Source organism: Chrysemys picta, chromosome 1, assembly GCF_011386835.1.
Source record: "Chrysemys picta bellii isolate R12L10 chromosome 1, ASM1138683v2, whole genome shotgun sequence".
In the NCBI taxonomy this organism is placed as follows: domain Eukaryota; kingdom Metazoa; phylum Chordata; order Testudines; family Emydidae; genus Chrysemys; species Chrysemys picta.
The window spans coordinates 345,237,478-345,253,287 of NC_088791.1; the positions used below are offsets into that span (position 1 = coordinate 345,237,478).

Consider the following 15,810-nt stretch of genomic DNA (forward strand, 5'->3'; position numbering starts at 1 on the left):
GTTTTGCTTCTTGAAAAATGGTTCCAAAGGAACATGGCTGCTTAGAACTCTGAATGATTCTGAATGACTATGAGCAGGATATATGTGGTAACATAAAGTTTGCCAGTTAAATAGATTACACTTTAATCATTGTATTATTTTGGTGGGGGTTTTTTAGAAAAGCCTGAAGAAGAAAAACAGCATTCAGTTCAAAAATGAGAGGGAAGCTATTTGTTTAATAAAACACAGGATACTGGAAGTTTGTAAAAGCAGAGTTCTTATCAGTTCAGCCATTGAAAGAACATATGGAACCCTGCTGAGATAGTGGTGTTTCAAAACTCCCAATTTATGTGATTCATGGACAATTTCCTTTTTTTTTAACTGTTAGTTTATTTTGTTCTGTTCCACTTTTTAATTTGAATAAACAGGTTTTGGTCTTATTTATGGTTCTCTTTCTGTATTCAGATAAATGTCTCCTCAGAACTTCATAGAATTTCATCCTACTTCTAAGTTGGTCCTGTCCTCTGTATCCCTTGGGGGAGAATTGTATGTCCCCTTCTCTGTTTTTCCTGCATTCTGCCATATATTTCATGTTATAGTAGTCTCGGATGATGACCCAGCATACTGGCCCACTCAACCCATGCAACCCATCTATGCGAAGAGGCGATTCGCTTTTGGAACTTTTGCATAACAAATTTGATTAATCTCAGAGCTGCTCACCTTCCAGGACAGCAGACAGGGCCAGATCCATCATCCAGCTCTGTGGGCCTCCCAAAGTGGAACAATGTTCAACAAAAAATGCCATCAGCTTTGCTCCCGGGGAGGTCGACAGATGCTTCTCTGTATGGACCCCTCACCTGTATGCCTTCCCTCCAACTGTCTTTCTATCCAGGGTCTTTGTTAGGGGGCTTTCCCTTCACCCTCTCCCCTGGTTCTTGTCACGCAGACAGAAAGCAGAAGACCAGAAGTCCAAAGTGCAGGCAATGTAATGTTTATTGGGGTTAGTTTCAAGCAGGCATATCCATAGCTCTACATGCCAGCAGAGTGTTTCCCAGTGTTCTGTTCCCAGCTCTGACACTGCAGAGCTTTTACGCATATCACCGTTTCCTATTGCCCCCTCCTCCTTCATAGCAGGCCCAAATATACCTGCAGTGCATGCCCCTGGTCCCACCCCTTACAATTTATGCTCATATCCTGTGTTGGAGGGTCATCAGTCTGGGAGCATTCTCCCACCTCTTTTTTTATCCTATGGGAGGGGTAACAAGGGAGGTTCTGTTCTGGTCAGGGACAGGCTTTCTTTGGCTTTTAGTGTTTCTTATGCCTCTCCCCAACCCCTTCACCGCTCCTAACTGGTTGCTTGGCCTTGGCTTGAGAAAGGAGCCAGGCATGCTTCCAGTGTATGCTCATATATTAAACTCCCCCAAGACCCTGTAACAATTTTAACAACATCTCTTATCTCTTTTCACCCCATCTGCTTGTGGGCAGATGTAACACACAGTGTCGTTGTTCACACATATTAGTAAGGATATAAGAGTATCAAAAAGCAAACCCAAAATTCTGTCAGGCTAAGAAGCAGGCCTATATACTAATAGTCTTGTTCAAAGTCAAAGAAGACCATGCTCATTTCATCCTTATAGCACTGGAATGACCTCACCAGCCCTTGTTCTCAAACCTACTGGCCTTGTCAATCAAGCCTCCTCTATCTCTCCTGCTGGATCCAGGTGTGATTTTTCAGGAGTGTGGTTGCCTACTCCATCCCAGCCTGTGAGCTCTCTACCTAACAGCATGGAGGACTCATGGTTAACACCTTTGGAGAAGTCCTCTTGTAAAGATGTTCAGAAAGTGCATCTGAATAGTTGAAAACTCTCATCTAGGGGTACTTACCTGGTTAAGTCAGTGAGGGGGCGGGGCTGGCCCTGAGGCAGTAGGAGGGGGTGGGGCTGGCACTGAGGCAAAAGGAGCAGAGGGGGCGGGGCTGGGCCAGAGGCAGTTAGAGGGGAGGGGGCTGGCACTAGGGCAGTTGGAGGGGGCGGGGCTGGCACTGAGGCAAGGGGAGGGGCGGGGAGGGGAGAGGGCCTGAGGCAGTTGGAGGGAGGGGAGGGGAGGGGGCGGGCCCTGAGGCAATTAGAGGAAGGGGAGGGCAGGAGAGGGGACGTGGGTCTGAGGAACTGGAGGCAGCTGGCACTAGGGCAGTTGGGCCGAGGGGGCGGGAGACGCTGTCTCTGCTCTTGCTGCAGCTGTGAGGAGCCGCAGGGATGGGGCTGCAGGTCTGGGCCCTGCTCCTGCTCCTCAGCCCAGGTGAGACGGGCAGTGAGTCTGGTGGAGATGCCAGAGCGGGTAGATATTTGGGGTCATGCTTGCAAGGCAGAGGCCAAGCAGGGAATGGGGGAGCCAGGAGTCAGAGCAGGGCTGTGAGGGAAAACAGCCAGAACAGGAGGAGGAGCAGGACTGAGGCACAATGCAGGGAACAGGGGCTTGAGGGGAGGGGGAATATGGGGCTTGGGGGCAGCAGGGAGCACTGGGGGTAAATCAAGGAGGCGGGGGATTTGTGAAGCCGGAGCAGGGTGCACGGACGGGAGATTCAGGAGGTGCCAGAGCAGGACTAGGAGCAAGATCTGCTGAGAGCAGGTCAGGGCCTGGAACCAGGCAGGAGGCAGAAAGGGGCTGTGGGCCTGAGAGTTCATGGAGGCAAACTCAGAAGGGGGCAAAGGGACTCTTTTGGGGGCAGGGGCAAAGGGAGCATGGATGACCAACGGGAGGTGCAAGGAAGGGGGAAAGGGAGGGATTAGAGCCAGGGGCACGGGGCTCTGAGGTGTTTGGATCTTGGAGCATAGGGTTACCATATTTTGAGCCTCCAAAAGGAGGACACTCCACGGGGCCTCGGCCCCGCCCCCCGCCCCGCCCCAACTCCGCCCCTTCCCAAAAGTCCCCGCCCCAACTCTGCCCCCTCCCCTGCTTCCCGCGAACATTTGATTCGCGGGAAGCCTGAAGCAGGTAAGGGGGGTGTGAGGGGAGGAGGCGCAGCCCAGTCTGGCCCCCCTGGCGTTTCCAGCCTGGGTCGGCTCGGGCCCTGGGGTGCCGGCCCAGGGCCCGGCCCCCGGCCGAGCACCCCCGGCCTCACCAGCACTGCCTGTCCCCGGCCCGGCCCCCGGGCCCCTGGCCGAGCACCCCCGGCCTGCCCAGCACTGCCGGCCCCCGGCCCGGCCCCCGAGCCCCCGGCCCAGCACCGCCGGCCCCGCATGTCCCGATTTTCCCGGACATGTCCGGCTTTTTGGGATTCCCCCCCGGACAGGGATTTGTAGCCCAAAAAGCCGGACATGTCCGGGAAAATCCGGACGTATGGTAACCCTATTGGAGCAGGAAGGCCCGGAGCACCAGCTGGAAAGGGGCAAGCTGGAGCAGGGACAGGACTGGGTAGGAAGTGGCTGATGTGATGTCTCTCGAGTACTTTGCTGGTGTGTGTGAGGAGCTGCTGGGGATGCCTCCCGGGGGTTGCGGGGCTGGGCTGGTGCAGGGATTTTGCTTCTGCTCTTGGTCATCTCAGTTTAGGTGGGGAGGGGGAAGTGGTGCCTCTCTGAGGGGTGGGAGTGGCAGCATGGTGTTGCAGGGGGAAGGGAAGAGGGGCCAATTCATTGAGGCTGGAGGAGGGATAGGGAGGGGCCTGTCTGGTGGGATTCAGATGGAGGTACCGCAGGGAATGAGAAGTCAGGCCCACTGACTTTTTCCAGGGGGATGAGAAGGATTTTTGTGGGAGTAGGGGCAGAACAGGGTGGGGAGCAGGGGAGAGGTGTGGAGTAGGAAGATTGGGGTCATGGCTTTGGTCAGAGGTAGTGTGGGTGTAAGGCAAGGCGCACAGAAGGCTCGAGGGGTGCTTGAACAGGGAAGCTGGTGTGGGCCTCATACTGGGTTACTATTCTGCGGGGAGCCTAGATGTGGTGGTTGTGAGGGAGATAAGGCTGCTGAGGGGGTTTGGGAGTACTCCAAGTGGGGCTCAGGGGAACTGAGCATGGAGCAGGGGCCCCTTAAAGGAGCTTTTCAGGAGCTGTTGTGAGTGAGGAGCAGTGCCAGCTGAGGGGGAGTTTGTAAGGGACTGAATCAGGCTTTGCAAGTTGAATTTTGGAGGAAAGAATAGGGAGGGGATGTGGGGTTTGCTGAAGGCTTTATTTGGGGTATGGAGCAGGGAGGGCAGAGTGAGTTCCTCTGAGGGGTGGTATGGGGTATACAGGAAGGAGGAAGTAGTACAGCTTGTTGAAAGGGGAGGTTAGGGGGACTGCAGAGAGACATGGAGCAGGACCTGCCAGTGAGGCTTTGAGAGGCACTGAGGAGTGTGGAGCAGATCCTGCTCACGGGGCCCAGGTGTACTAGCACAGGGGGAAGAGCAGTGGGGTGTGCCAAGATTAGAGGAGTTCATGGTTGGGGTCTGCATAGGGCAGGCAGGTGGAGTGAGATTCCCTGGGAGAGGCAAATTTTTGGAGCCATGGAGCAGGGCCTGCAGAGTAGGAAGAGGGGGTTGGAGAAAAGAGAAGAGAGACTTGATTAACTGGGGACAATAGATAATGTTTCTCATTAAGTATCACAGGGATAGCCGTGTTAGTCTGGATCTGTAAAAAGCTACAAAGAGTCCTGTAGCACCTTATAGACCAACAGAAGTATTGGAGCATAAGCTTTCGTGGGTGAATACCCACTTCGTCCTGAGGAATACCCACTTTCATATTCACCCACGAAAGTTTATGCTCCAATACTTCTGTTAGTCTATAAAGTGCCACAGGACTCTTTGTTGGTTCTCATTAAGGAGGGCTTTGATGTGGAGCAGGGACCTGGGCCTACTGATGAAAGCTTGGGTAGGTGGAGAAGGGAAGAGAGGAGTGCAGCCTGCTAAAGATGATGTGGGAGTGGCATAGTAGGAAGGGGGTTGTGACTGTGGAGTAGGGAGTGGCCCTAAAAGGGGTATTTATGTGGGATGTAACAAGGAGAAAAGAAAATGAGTCTTGCCCAGAGTTTTGAAGAGTGTGAGAAAAGAGAGGAAGACAGGTCTTGTTTATGGAGGTATAGTTGGGAGTGCAGAATATGAATAGGGGGAATATGGCTTGATAAGGGGGGATTTTGATGCTGAGTAAGGGGGGGGGGAGACATTCTTCTGAGGAGAGGTTTGCAGTGGATGGAACAGGGAGTGAGGAGTGTGGCATACTGAGTGTGGTTTGCAATAGTAAGATGATGAAGTGGATTCCATTATGGTTGCAGGGGCAGAGTTGTTCCCATTGAGGGAAATGGTTGTGAGGTGCAAGGAGGACAGAGCAGGGGCAGTGAAAAGAAGTATTTGGAGAACGGGGCTCATTGAAGAGTACATTCAAGCAATGGGGGTATGGGCTTGCCATGGTTGAGGGTTGTGTGATGCAGAGGAGTGATAGAGGTGCAGGGCTTAATGTGGGGTGTATTAGAAGAATGAAGCTGGGTGTGATGGCGTAAGATGGACCAGGGAGGGTGTAGTCTGGTAGAAGGGGTAAGTGTTTGCTTGGAAGAGAGAACCTATTGATGGGGGAATACAGTGGGGTTGGTTGGAAAATCAGGAGGATGGAAGGGGTCTGATGGAGAAATTGGCTTGGGTTTGGGTTGGGAAAGAGAACCAAAGGAGTAGTAATGCTATTGTGTTCTCTCTGTGTCTAAGATGCAGACTTCATCCTTGTCCCTGGAATTGTTCCTCCTTCGCACATTGTAGAGAGTGACTTCTGTATGAAATCATTTATCATGTCAGAATCTAGAAGCACATATCCCAGTAATTGTAAACTTATATTCTGTTTAACTTATTTGAAACTATTTCTCTTTCTAGGCTTTTCTGATACGTTAAAATTCTCTTACTCTGAAGTAATAGTGCCAAGAAAGCTAGAACCAAGGGATGGCATAGACACCAAGGTAGCACTGCTTTCTAAGAATATTGGAATTGCTATGTTGATTCAGACTAATGATTCATGAATCCTGTCTTTGGTAACTGCCAGTACCAGATGCTTCAGTGGAAGTTGTCACCACCTCTATAATAAAGTATGTAGAGCAGAAAGTTTCTTCCTAATCCTGAGCAATTAGTGGTTTGGTTCTCTTTTGAAGCACAAGGGTTAATAATCTTTAATACAATCTGTGCTTGCCTGTGTAACTGTGCTTGACATTTTTATGAGTGGAACTCAGTGTGCAGTAAGAACATTTATCATTTGACAATAGGTAAAACAAATTATATGTTGTTTATTGCAAGGAACCAAGGAATTCAGAAGGTATTTATATGGCTCCCATTAACAAGGAATATAAGCACTACACAATGTTTAAAATGTTTATCTTCACAACACTCCTGTAAAGTAGTACCCTCTGTGCTGGCAACCCCCAATTTTAAAGAATAATCATGCCATCATAAGACTATTCTTGTCTGTAACTTCTGGTAGGGGGAAATAGCCCATTTGTCTGGGCTGGTTTTGAACCCCTGAGAAACTGTTCTGGCATTCTGACAGTATTGATAGTCTATCTTGAACTCCTCCTAGAGTACTAGGATTGGAAGTTCACGCTGTACATCCTTTGAAAGGTAACTTTGCTTGATATGTGAGGTATAGAATTTGACCTATGTTGTCATAGTTTAGGGATTCTTAATATATCTTTTCCTATTTGAAATATTCCACAAGACTTATGAGCACCAAGTAGTATAAGGGTCTAGAAGAATGCAAATTTATGACCCAAATGTTAACCAAGTGAGGCAAATACTGGGTGAAACATTCTCCCTGTAACCCTGTAAAGTAAAACAGACAAAAAGCCAAAAATGAACTGAGCACTTTAAAGTGAATTTCAACCTTCTATGTCCATGTTTGACTCTTGGGGAACAACTCCGTTCTAAGTTTCGACCTGGAATTGTAGCTCTGTGCTGTGGCTAAATGCCACAATATAGCCCTTATGATAAAACTGCAACCAGTAGTCTATGACTAAGATTGTGACTTAGGGCCAGAGTTTTGAAGGTGTTTGGGTGTTTAAATATTCAGATAGGCATCTAAATACCTTTCAAAAGACTTTGGACTAAGGGGCAAATTTTTAAACACAGCTCATCTAAAGAATGCCTGCATCATAGAACACCATAAGGAAGTATGGTGTTTTCTTTCTAAAAATCAGGTTTCCCTGACAGCCAGTCCTGACAATGGACTGGCATGTGTGGGATTCATGCTCTACAGTTAACATACTATCTATGAGGTTGAGACACTTTTTTTGTGGAGCACGCATGCTGTGCAAGTATAAATCACAATAACCACTGAAAAGGTGTTATCCTACAGGGTAATGTGCAGTTCTGAGCAGCTGTAAAGAAGAGGCTGCTGCCAAGTTAAGACAGTAAGAGCGTCAAACTCTGTTGGATTTGACTCTACCCATTATTCCAAAATCGTTATTCAGCCTCAATTTGAGACTGCATAGTAGTGCTGTGGCAATGGTGTTTAGTGTCAGCTGTTAGGCTCTGTCTACACTAGGGGCATTTTCTAAATATTTTGCTGACACTGATTGAGCCACACCAATTTTAGCAATACTGGGGAGCCTCATGTAAACAGCACTCCCAGGGCCACAGCCATTTTTCATGCTGTGGACTAGACTTGTTCTGAACAGGTTTAATTTCATGATGTTAAATACTGTTGGGACCATGGGAGGCTGGTTTATATTGTTGATCCTAGTACTGCTAATGTTGATCCAGCTGGACTCGTATTGGCAACTTTGGGAAATATTTAGCAAACTTCACTGCTGTAGCAAGGCCTTAAATGAAAGGAGAAGAAAAATCTCTGTACACCATCTAAGGAAATGTATGAATACAATTTTTATAATATGGAATACTGTATAGGGATTGATTAGTCACAGTTTTAGAATACTATTGAATTATACTTTTTTTATTTGAATGCTCTAGGAGAAGGTGTCTTATCTAATTAAAGTAGAAGGAAAGCTCCATATTGTTCACCTACTACAGAAGAAGTAAGTGACTGTTCTCTTCCAAACCTTTCATCTGCTCTTTTTTTAGAGAAATAGGTATATATGGGGCTTTACAATCAAGTATGAAGACAAAAGCTCCTGCCCCCAGAAGCTGTCAATCTAGATATTGAGAAATAACAGAAGTGGTAAAAAAGTAGAAGATGGGATGCAAGGAAAACTGCTTTTATAGGGGGCATTAGTTAGAGCAGTAATAATTAGGAAGGGACAAGCATCTCCGTACTTTAAAGTTAAAGCTACTTTTCATTATAAATTTGATTTTTGTACATGCTTTCTAGCTTTGCCAAGAGCAAACCAATCCACATGAAACTCTACACCCATGTAACCTTATGCCAAGGAAGGATATTTCAGAAAGGTTCAAGATACACTGGGCAATATAAATTAGCTATACGAGAACTCAGGAGGCTCTTCTTGGAGGTGGTCTCTGCATATCAGTACCAATAATATTTGTTCCTCCCTGTGCTGCTGAACTTTGGCAATCTTCTTGAAAAGAGGTGTTCACGGAGACCACACAATAACTACCTCCCAGAGGTAACATTCAGAGCTAATATTAGTAAATGTCATACAATCCCTTCTTGCATTGGCTTCTTCTTTTCGGCATGTACTTGCAGGTATTGGGGACCCTCATTCAGTTCCCGGAGAGAATTTCTTAATTTTTTTTACCTGAAATCTGTCAACTGATTCTAGTTATTGCAGTTTTAGAAAATATAGATATTTTTAGACAGTTCTTGCACTATTGCTCAGTTTAAATTCCTAGACCAACTGAGACTTCAGTTCCCGGCTCATTTCTGATGAGTAGAGCCCTGAATGGTTACAAAATTTATATCCACGGATGCAGATATCTGCGGCTATAAAGCAGATATCCATGGAGCTGCAGTGCTCTAGCAACAACAAGAGAGACCAGCAGGGCCAAGGCCAGCGACCAGGCCAAGAACTGCAGTGGCAAAAGCAGCTGCATTTTGGGCCACTGCTCTCAGGAGCCCGCACCCAGCCTGGGCAGCTCTGTCAGCATGGCTGTGCTGCCCTCAGCCCTGCCCACTGGGGCAGACACGAGGCTCACGGGCAGCTGTCCCTGGGAAAGTTAGTGTGTGCAAGCAGCTCACATGTTCCTTGACAGGAGTACCACATGACGGGACTCCTGTCCAGGAGCCACCCTGAGACCTAGCAAACTTGTAACAGCATTGTGCTGTTTGGGAGCATTGCATTTAGCTGCCCTTCTAGTCACAAGCTTACATCAGTGTTGCAGAATATACAGTTTTGGACAGATAAGCCATACTCTTATTAAATAGAAGGAAAACGGGGATGTAGAAGAAAAAAAGAAATAAGCTGGGGAAGGAAAAGAACATACATGTGGGGAGAAGGGCAGAGAGACAAAATCTCACTATTGATATGGGGTTCTGGATTTAGTTGGAGCCAAAGGAGGTGGCAGTGTCATCTGGATCCCTCTCTCTGGTCCATTCTGATCAGGACAGCTCTTGGGATTAAAAGAAAGAAGGCCCAGGGTCTCAGGGAACAGAAGGGGTGGCAGCCGTGATAGTGAATTTCACTCCTTCCCCTTCTCTCAACTTTCAGTCAGCCATTGGTACAATAGCCCCTCCACCAAGCCGCTTAAGAACCCTGAAAAAGGATGGGTGGAATAGCCCATCCCCTCATTACTTTGTCCACTAATTAGATCTAATTTATTACACCAATTTTGGTTTATTAATTTCTGGTTCCATACTTTTCTTGTTTACTAAGAAATCTTAACATAGTCTTTGAGTTATATCAGTGGGCCTTCTTGTTTAGACCAGAGGTTCTCAAACTGGGGTGTGGGCCCACCCTGGGGGTGCAGAATGTATTCTGGGGGGCATGAGAAGTTTTAGGGGAAAAAAACTTATTGCACACATTTTACCCACAGCAATGAATAATTAGCAAAGCTGATTCCTCCAGACATATCAGGTCTTCAGATGGCATTGTGCACTTTGACAGATTTCTGTTAATCGCGCATAGTATTATACAAAGTCGATGACATCTGTATGTTAATCCATTTGCTATGGTGCAAATTTAATTGCATGCATGGACCACAATCGCAGTTTTGCTTTTGATTTTATTACAATGGATTGTTGGCTCATTCACGCAACAGAAAAACAAAGAAGCCAAAACTGAGTCTAGTGAAGCACCGCGGCTGCATATATCAGTATATGTACTCTGTGTAGGTGTGTGTGTGTGTGTGTTTGTGGGGACTGTATACTACTACAGACACAATGATGGAATGGGTGATCAAATAAGTTTGAGAACCACTGGTTTAGACTAAATCGGTCTTTCTTCCTTTTGCACCTTTTTTGATCAACATTTATTGATATTGGTTATTGTGACACTTCATTAACTTTTCCTTATTTTTTGCAGTTGAGCTCACAATTGGGGTAAATTCATAGGCCCAATTATTACAAAACCCTTGCAGGGGAGAAACAGAAGCCTTTGACGTATTTGTCTAGCTCCAAGTTGGTGGAACACCTTATGTCCAGCTTTGGAGCCACACTGGAAGAAGCTGGATTTGTCTTTAGCATCTGTCAGTGCCAAGGGCTTCAAATTTGCCTGCTGTAAGGCAGAAGCTGATGAGTGCAGATTATGTTGGTCCTTCAGTGCTGGAGACCTTGTCAGCACTGAAAAGGCTCCAAGTAAACATGCTCCTTTCAGTGCCATCTTTCTCTCAAATCCAGCATTTGTGGACAAATTCCTACGTTTCTCTCGCTATTCCCATTTTTAAAAATGTCTACAATAAGACAGAACTATCTAATGAGGTATTCATGGGTTTAATTAGGTAATGTGTGAGTGATGCCTAATAGATAAGGCACTGCATTGGGATTCCATTCCCCTCTACCACTGGTCCATTGGGCAACACTGGATATGTCACTTCAGCATCTTGTGCATTAGTTTCCCCATGTCTAAAATAGGTATAATGGCATCTCTGCATTAGGTACACTCAGATCAAGTTTTCAAGTTTTTCTTCAGAACCACGAGAGCTAGGAATATTTTTGTAATTAATGCATAGATTCTGGAGCACAGCTTTGTGGCAAAAAGCGAATTCTGTAGCAGATTCACTTCTGCAGAATGCACTGGGTCTTGACTATAGATTTACATAAGACCATTGAAGTGGCTAAATAAAGGTATTTAGCCACCTAACTCCCACTGACTTCAGTGAGAGCCAGGCATCTAAATACCTTTGAGGAGCTGGGCCTTAGACCTTATGCAACCAGCAGTTCACATGCATCAAGACAGCAAGCAGCAATTGTTGGCATTTTTGGATCTGGTTTGAAGACTAGGCTATGAGTAGACAATTCACCAAAAGTACCTTTATTTCCGAAAGGCTGATCAGCTTCTTACCAAAGGAGGTACATCCTGTATGCTGTGCTCAACGTCACTATATCCCTAGTATGATATTACTTCCCTAAGACTATAAGCAATGGCCTGTTATGTGCAGTAGAGGTAGAAGAAGGACCCACCACCTCATCCAGGTGGTCATGGCTGTCTAACAGGCCTGCTGAGCTGAAGCTTGATGTTCAAAGCCCCCCCCCCCCTTTTGTATTCTGTGCCAAAGTGCCAGCTGTACATGTTTGCGTCAGCTGGTGTTCCGCTTGTCTCAGACACATCCTCATGTAACAGTTGATGGTTTCCTCTCTCAGAAGTTTCAGCTAGGTTGAACTAGTTTTGCGGTTTTAGCTGACAGAAAAACAATCCCCTTCATTCTTATAAAAACAATATTAATATGCCTAATAACAGCAAAACTAATTAGAACCAATTTTACGTAATGATTGAGTACCATATGTTTACATCAAGCGCCATCTTGCATTATCTGTATTTCTCCAGCAGGGTCCCCTGCTTTTGAATTTCTAATTTTTTAAAATCTTTTATTTTCAGAATGTTCATAGCCCCAAATATCCCAGTTTTTACTTACAATGAGAAGGGAGACTTGATAACAGATTATCCATATATACAGGTAAGCATGAGATATGTACCTTAGAGGGTATAATACTGAGTAAAATTAAACTGCCGTGCTCTAAAGATTGGATGGATGATGGCTGTCAGTTTTGATAATAAATTCTTGGGTTTTCAAATGGTTTTTCAATGGGGTTATAATTTGAGGGACTTTTCTGTGTTGTGAGACAATCATATCCTGGTCTGAAAGCTGAGGAATTTAACCTTAGGTATGGTGAATAAACCGCTGATTAATAACCTTACCTTAGAACTTAGTTCCTTCTGAGTAGCTGACACATTGGGTAGTTGAGTTCTTCCATTGATTAAGGTCACTTGCTAGTTGTGGTACTTCTTTCCAGGTGATGCCAGAGCATTCAATATTCTCTGTCACTGTCTTCTGCCTGTTCTTCCTTGGCCTTACTCGCTTACACATTTCATGGTTAATAACCCTGAGGTAAAATACTAATTTTTTTAAAATTCATTAGCTAAATTCTAAATGAAAGAGGGGATGACATGAAGAAAATGGGTTGTCAAGCTGCTGAAGGTTGCGAAGATTAAAAAAAAAAGTTTTAAACATAGTTGGCCATTCCTATTCTCTGTTCTCTTTTCCCCCTTCCCTTGTTACAAATGAGCAGGGCTCATCTTCCCTGAATAGCTGCAAAATATTTTTGCTTTAAAATCAAATTGTTAGGGAGCAATGGTTGTATTCTTCCAAGATGCAATGAATGTAGAGGCAAATTAATAGTTACTGGAGGGCCAACAGCCTTGCTGACCTGTAGAAGGAAGTAGATTGGGAGAGTATGATGATGGGAAGGGCCCAGTCCTTTTCCCACTGGTGGAGGATTGTGCCTGAAGGAAGGAAATCAAACAGAGATTTTAAAAATACACTTCTAGCAGTTTGAAAGTCTCATTCTCTTTGGTTTATTGGTAGATTTTCCTTCTTTCATGTAAGCTTTGGTGCCTTTTAACGTCAACTGAAGAGAGTGAGAATTGGAAGTGGCCAAAATTGTTGCTAGTCATCATCTTAAATTCACCATTCAGGAGCCAATCAGAAGAGAGACCACAGTAGCCAGACAAGCTAGAAAGATATGGTTGACATTCTTAGCTCTCCCTTGCACATGCATTGTTGGTAGATGGGCATTATGGAACATGATGCCCCAATAACCCCTTAATTTCCTTTCCAGTGCGTATGTAGTTAAGCTGACTCTTCCTCCATCTCTAGGGATGTTTTTTACCTCCCAATATAAATACTGTCAAACATGGAGCGGACAGAGCAAAGGAGGCAATGCAATTCACCAGGGTGGAACTGAGGCCTGGCATCAACTATCAACTTTATCTCTGACCAGTTGTGTGGCACTGGGAAAGTCACTTTACATCTCTTCCCACCAATTTGCCTGTCTTGTCTATTTAGAATGTAAGCTCTTCAAGGGCAACGACTTTCTCTTACTATAGGTTGGTCTACACTGGAAATGCTACAGTGGCACAGCTAGAGCGCTGCACCCGTGTTGCTGCAGCAATTCAATGTAGTCACTAGCTACAAGACATGAGGGGTTCTCCTGTCTGCATAGGTAATCCACCTCCCCAAGAGGTGACAGCTAGGTTGACAAAAAAATTCTTCCATCAACCTAGCGCTGTCTACACTGGGGTTGGCTTACATGCTTACATGCTGCTCAGTGGTGTGGATTTTTTACAGTCCTGAGCAGCACAGCTGTGTTGACCTAATTTTTAGTGTAGACAAGGCCTATATATTTTCATAGTGTTGCTCTGTTAATTTTGATGGAATAAATGTGCCTAGAGACTCAAAGGTGTTACTGTGACTCTGTCACAGTTCAGCGTTCAACAGGGCTCAGTGTTTGGAATAAATACAGAGACCCTGGCCTGCTTAGCGCCATAGCAAACACACCACTGAAAATCTTGTCCACCTTTTATTAAAGATACAGAAAAAGTCGCAAAAAAGAGTTGAAGCATTTGAAATGTAAAGTATTAATTAAGGCTTTGTGTTAACAATATCCCTTATTCCCTTTCCCTTTAGCTATAGAGAGCTTTTAGAAGTACCCCCTTCCCCTGTTTGATATTTTGTTAGATGGTATTACAGATAATGATAAATTTCCTTTTTTGTCGGGGGAAAGAGGAACAGTTAGTTGAGAAGGGATGGAGCTGCTATTGTTTAAAGTCTAATCCTGCTTCCTTTAGGACAAAAAATGAGAAACACACACAAAGGAAGAGAGAAAACAACAGCAAAGGTAGAAATGCAGATTCTGTCTCTGATGCTGACTCTTACTTGCAACCTCATTGCTGGAGAAACACAGGCACAAAACATATTCTTATCAGACACTCCTACACCTAGCAGGAGGTTTAGGGCATTGTTTTTTATTACGTTTCTGGTCACAGGCTTACAACTGTGTTGCAAAATACAGTCTTGGCCAGTGAGGCCAGACTGTTACTGAACAAAAGGCAAAAGGAGAGAGATATGAAAGAGAAGAAAGAAGGTGGTGAAGGAAAAGGATGCATGTTGGGGGAATGGGATGCCAGCCTCGCAGTCCAGGTGATGGTCAGGATTAGCTAGATTTCGTGGAGTTGGTGATATAATTGGAGTCATTCTTTCTTTCTCATCCAGTCTGATCAGGCCATCTTTCATGATCAGGATGGTGAATATCCAAAAGTGTTATGGTGGATCCTGCAGTCCCAGGAGACTATGTGGGTGGCAGCCATGATGGTGAAGCTTGTTCCTCCCAGTCCTCCTGTCTTCCAGCCAGCAGATACGTCTCTAAAATCATGATTTCTCCCCCAATGTTTCTTTATTTTTAAGGATCCCAAAAGGGAGTGATAGACAGAATAGCCCATGCCCTTATTTTGTTCACTAATTAGGCCTAATTTGTAACACTTAAGTTTAGGACCATTGATTTCTGGCCCGATGCTACTTTTGTTTACCAGATGTGATTTCAGCACAGTCCATGAGTTACATCACTATGCCTTTTTGTTTGGATTAATTCAGAACTTTTGTTTCTCTTTCTATATCTTTCCCCATTAACATTTGTTACAGGTGATTGGAACATTTAAGCCCCCGCTGCTCTGGTTTCCCCTCACAGCAGTCCTAGTATGTAGCCAAGAGGGGGTGCTTGCTAGGGCCTATGACATAATGGTAGCAGAGGTGGGGTCTACATGGTAGTGTGGAAAGTTTTTTTTGTTTGTTTGTTTGTTTTTTTAAGACACTTTTGCCAGAGGATTATACTTTTGCTCTTTACACTGAAAGTCAGGAGCACATCTGTTAGTTTGTCTCAGGTAAAAGTTAATTAGCAAGCATGAATTATGAACATCTCATGAAAGAGTAGCTTCTGAGCATGTGTGCACTGCTGAGAATCTGAAGAAATCTGAGTAGGTGACCATGTTGTGCTCATGCCTTGAGGCAGGATGGGGCACTAGCTCCAGGCCTTAGGCAGGAAGGGCTCCCTTTTCTTTCTGTAGGGCAGGCAGTTGACCAAAGAGATAGTGCCAGAGGCTGTTCCTCTGATGATTCAGCAGATGTAGCAGAAAGGACAAGAGGTCCAGAGCTGTGGAGGCTGGAGTGGAAATGAATGTTCTTGGAGGAGAGATGGTTGGAGCTGATGGCCCAAGTATCAGAAAGAGCAGATCGAATTGAACAGAAGTTTGTTGACCAGGTCAAACTTAGCTGGCTCAAATAGGAGAACAGAGACAAGTCATGCCCCTGGGAGCAAGGAAGAAGGATACATGACATGCCTAAACAGGGGCTAATAGGCAATCAGATGGGGGTAGGGTTTCTCTTTTCCTTTCCCATCACTTTTCCTTTAGCCTGAGTCAATATGGACAGCAAAGGATGTCCTGGGTTAACCATGGGAGGTTATTTCACTTGATGTGTTAATCTGTGTG

At 45.4% G+C, this 15,810-nt stretch overlaps 1 protein-coding gene across 1 annotated transcript in view; it reads left to right on the forward strand.

Moving 5' to 3' along the window:
- The first annotated feature begins 2,143 nt into the window (after window positions 1-2,143).
- LOC122174250 (uncharacterized) overlaps window positions 2,144-15,810 on the forward strand; it is a 130,431-nt gene continuing 116,764 nt past the window's right edge. The window contains exons 1-4 of the mRNA XM_065583568.1: window positions 2,144-2,277; window positions 5,807-5,889; window positions 7,889-7,953; window positions 11,866-11,944. Of these exons, the coding sequence (XP_065439640.1) occupies window positions 2,235-2,277; window positions 5,807-5,889; window positions 7,889-7,953; window positions 11,866-11,944 (270 nt within the window). The 5' untranslated portion in view covers window positions 2,144-2,234. The remainder of the gene's footprint in view (window positions 2,278-5,806; window positions 5,890-7,888; window positions 7,954-11,865; window positions 11,945-15,810) is intronic.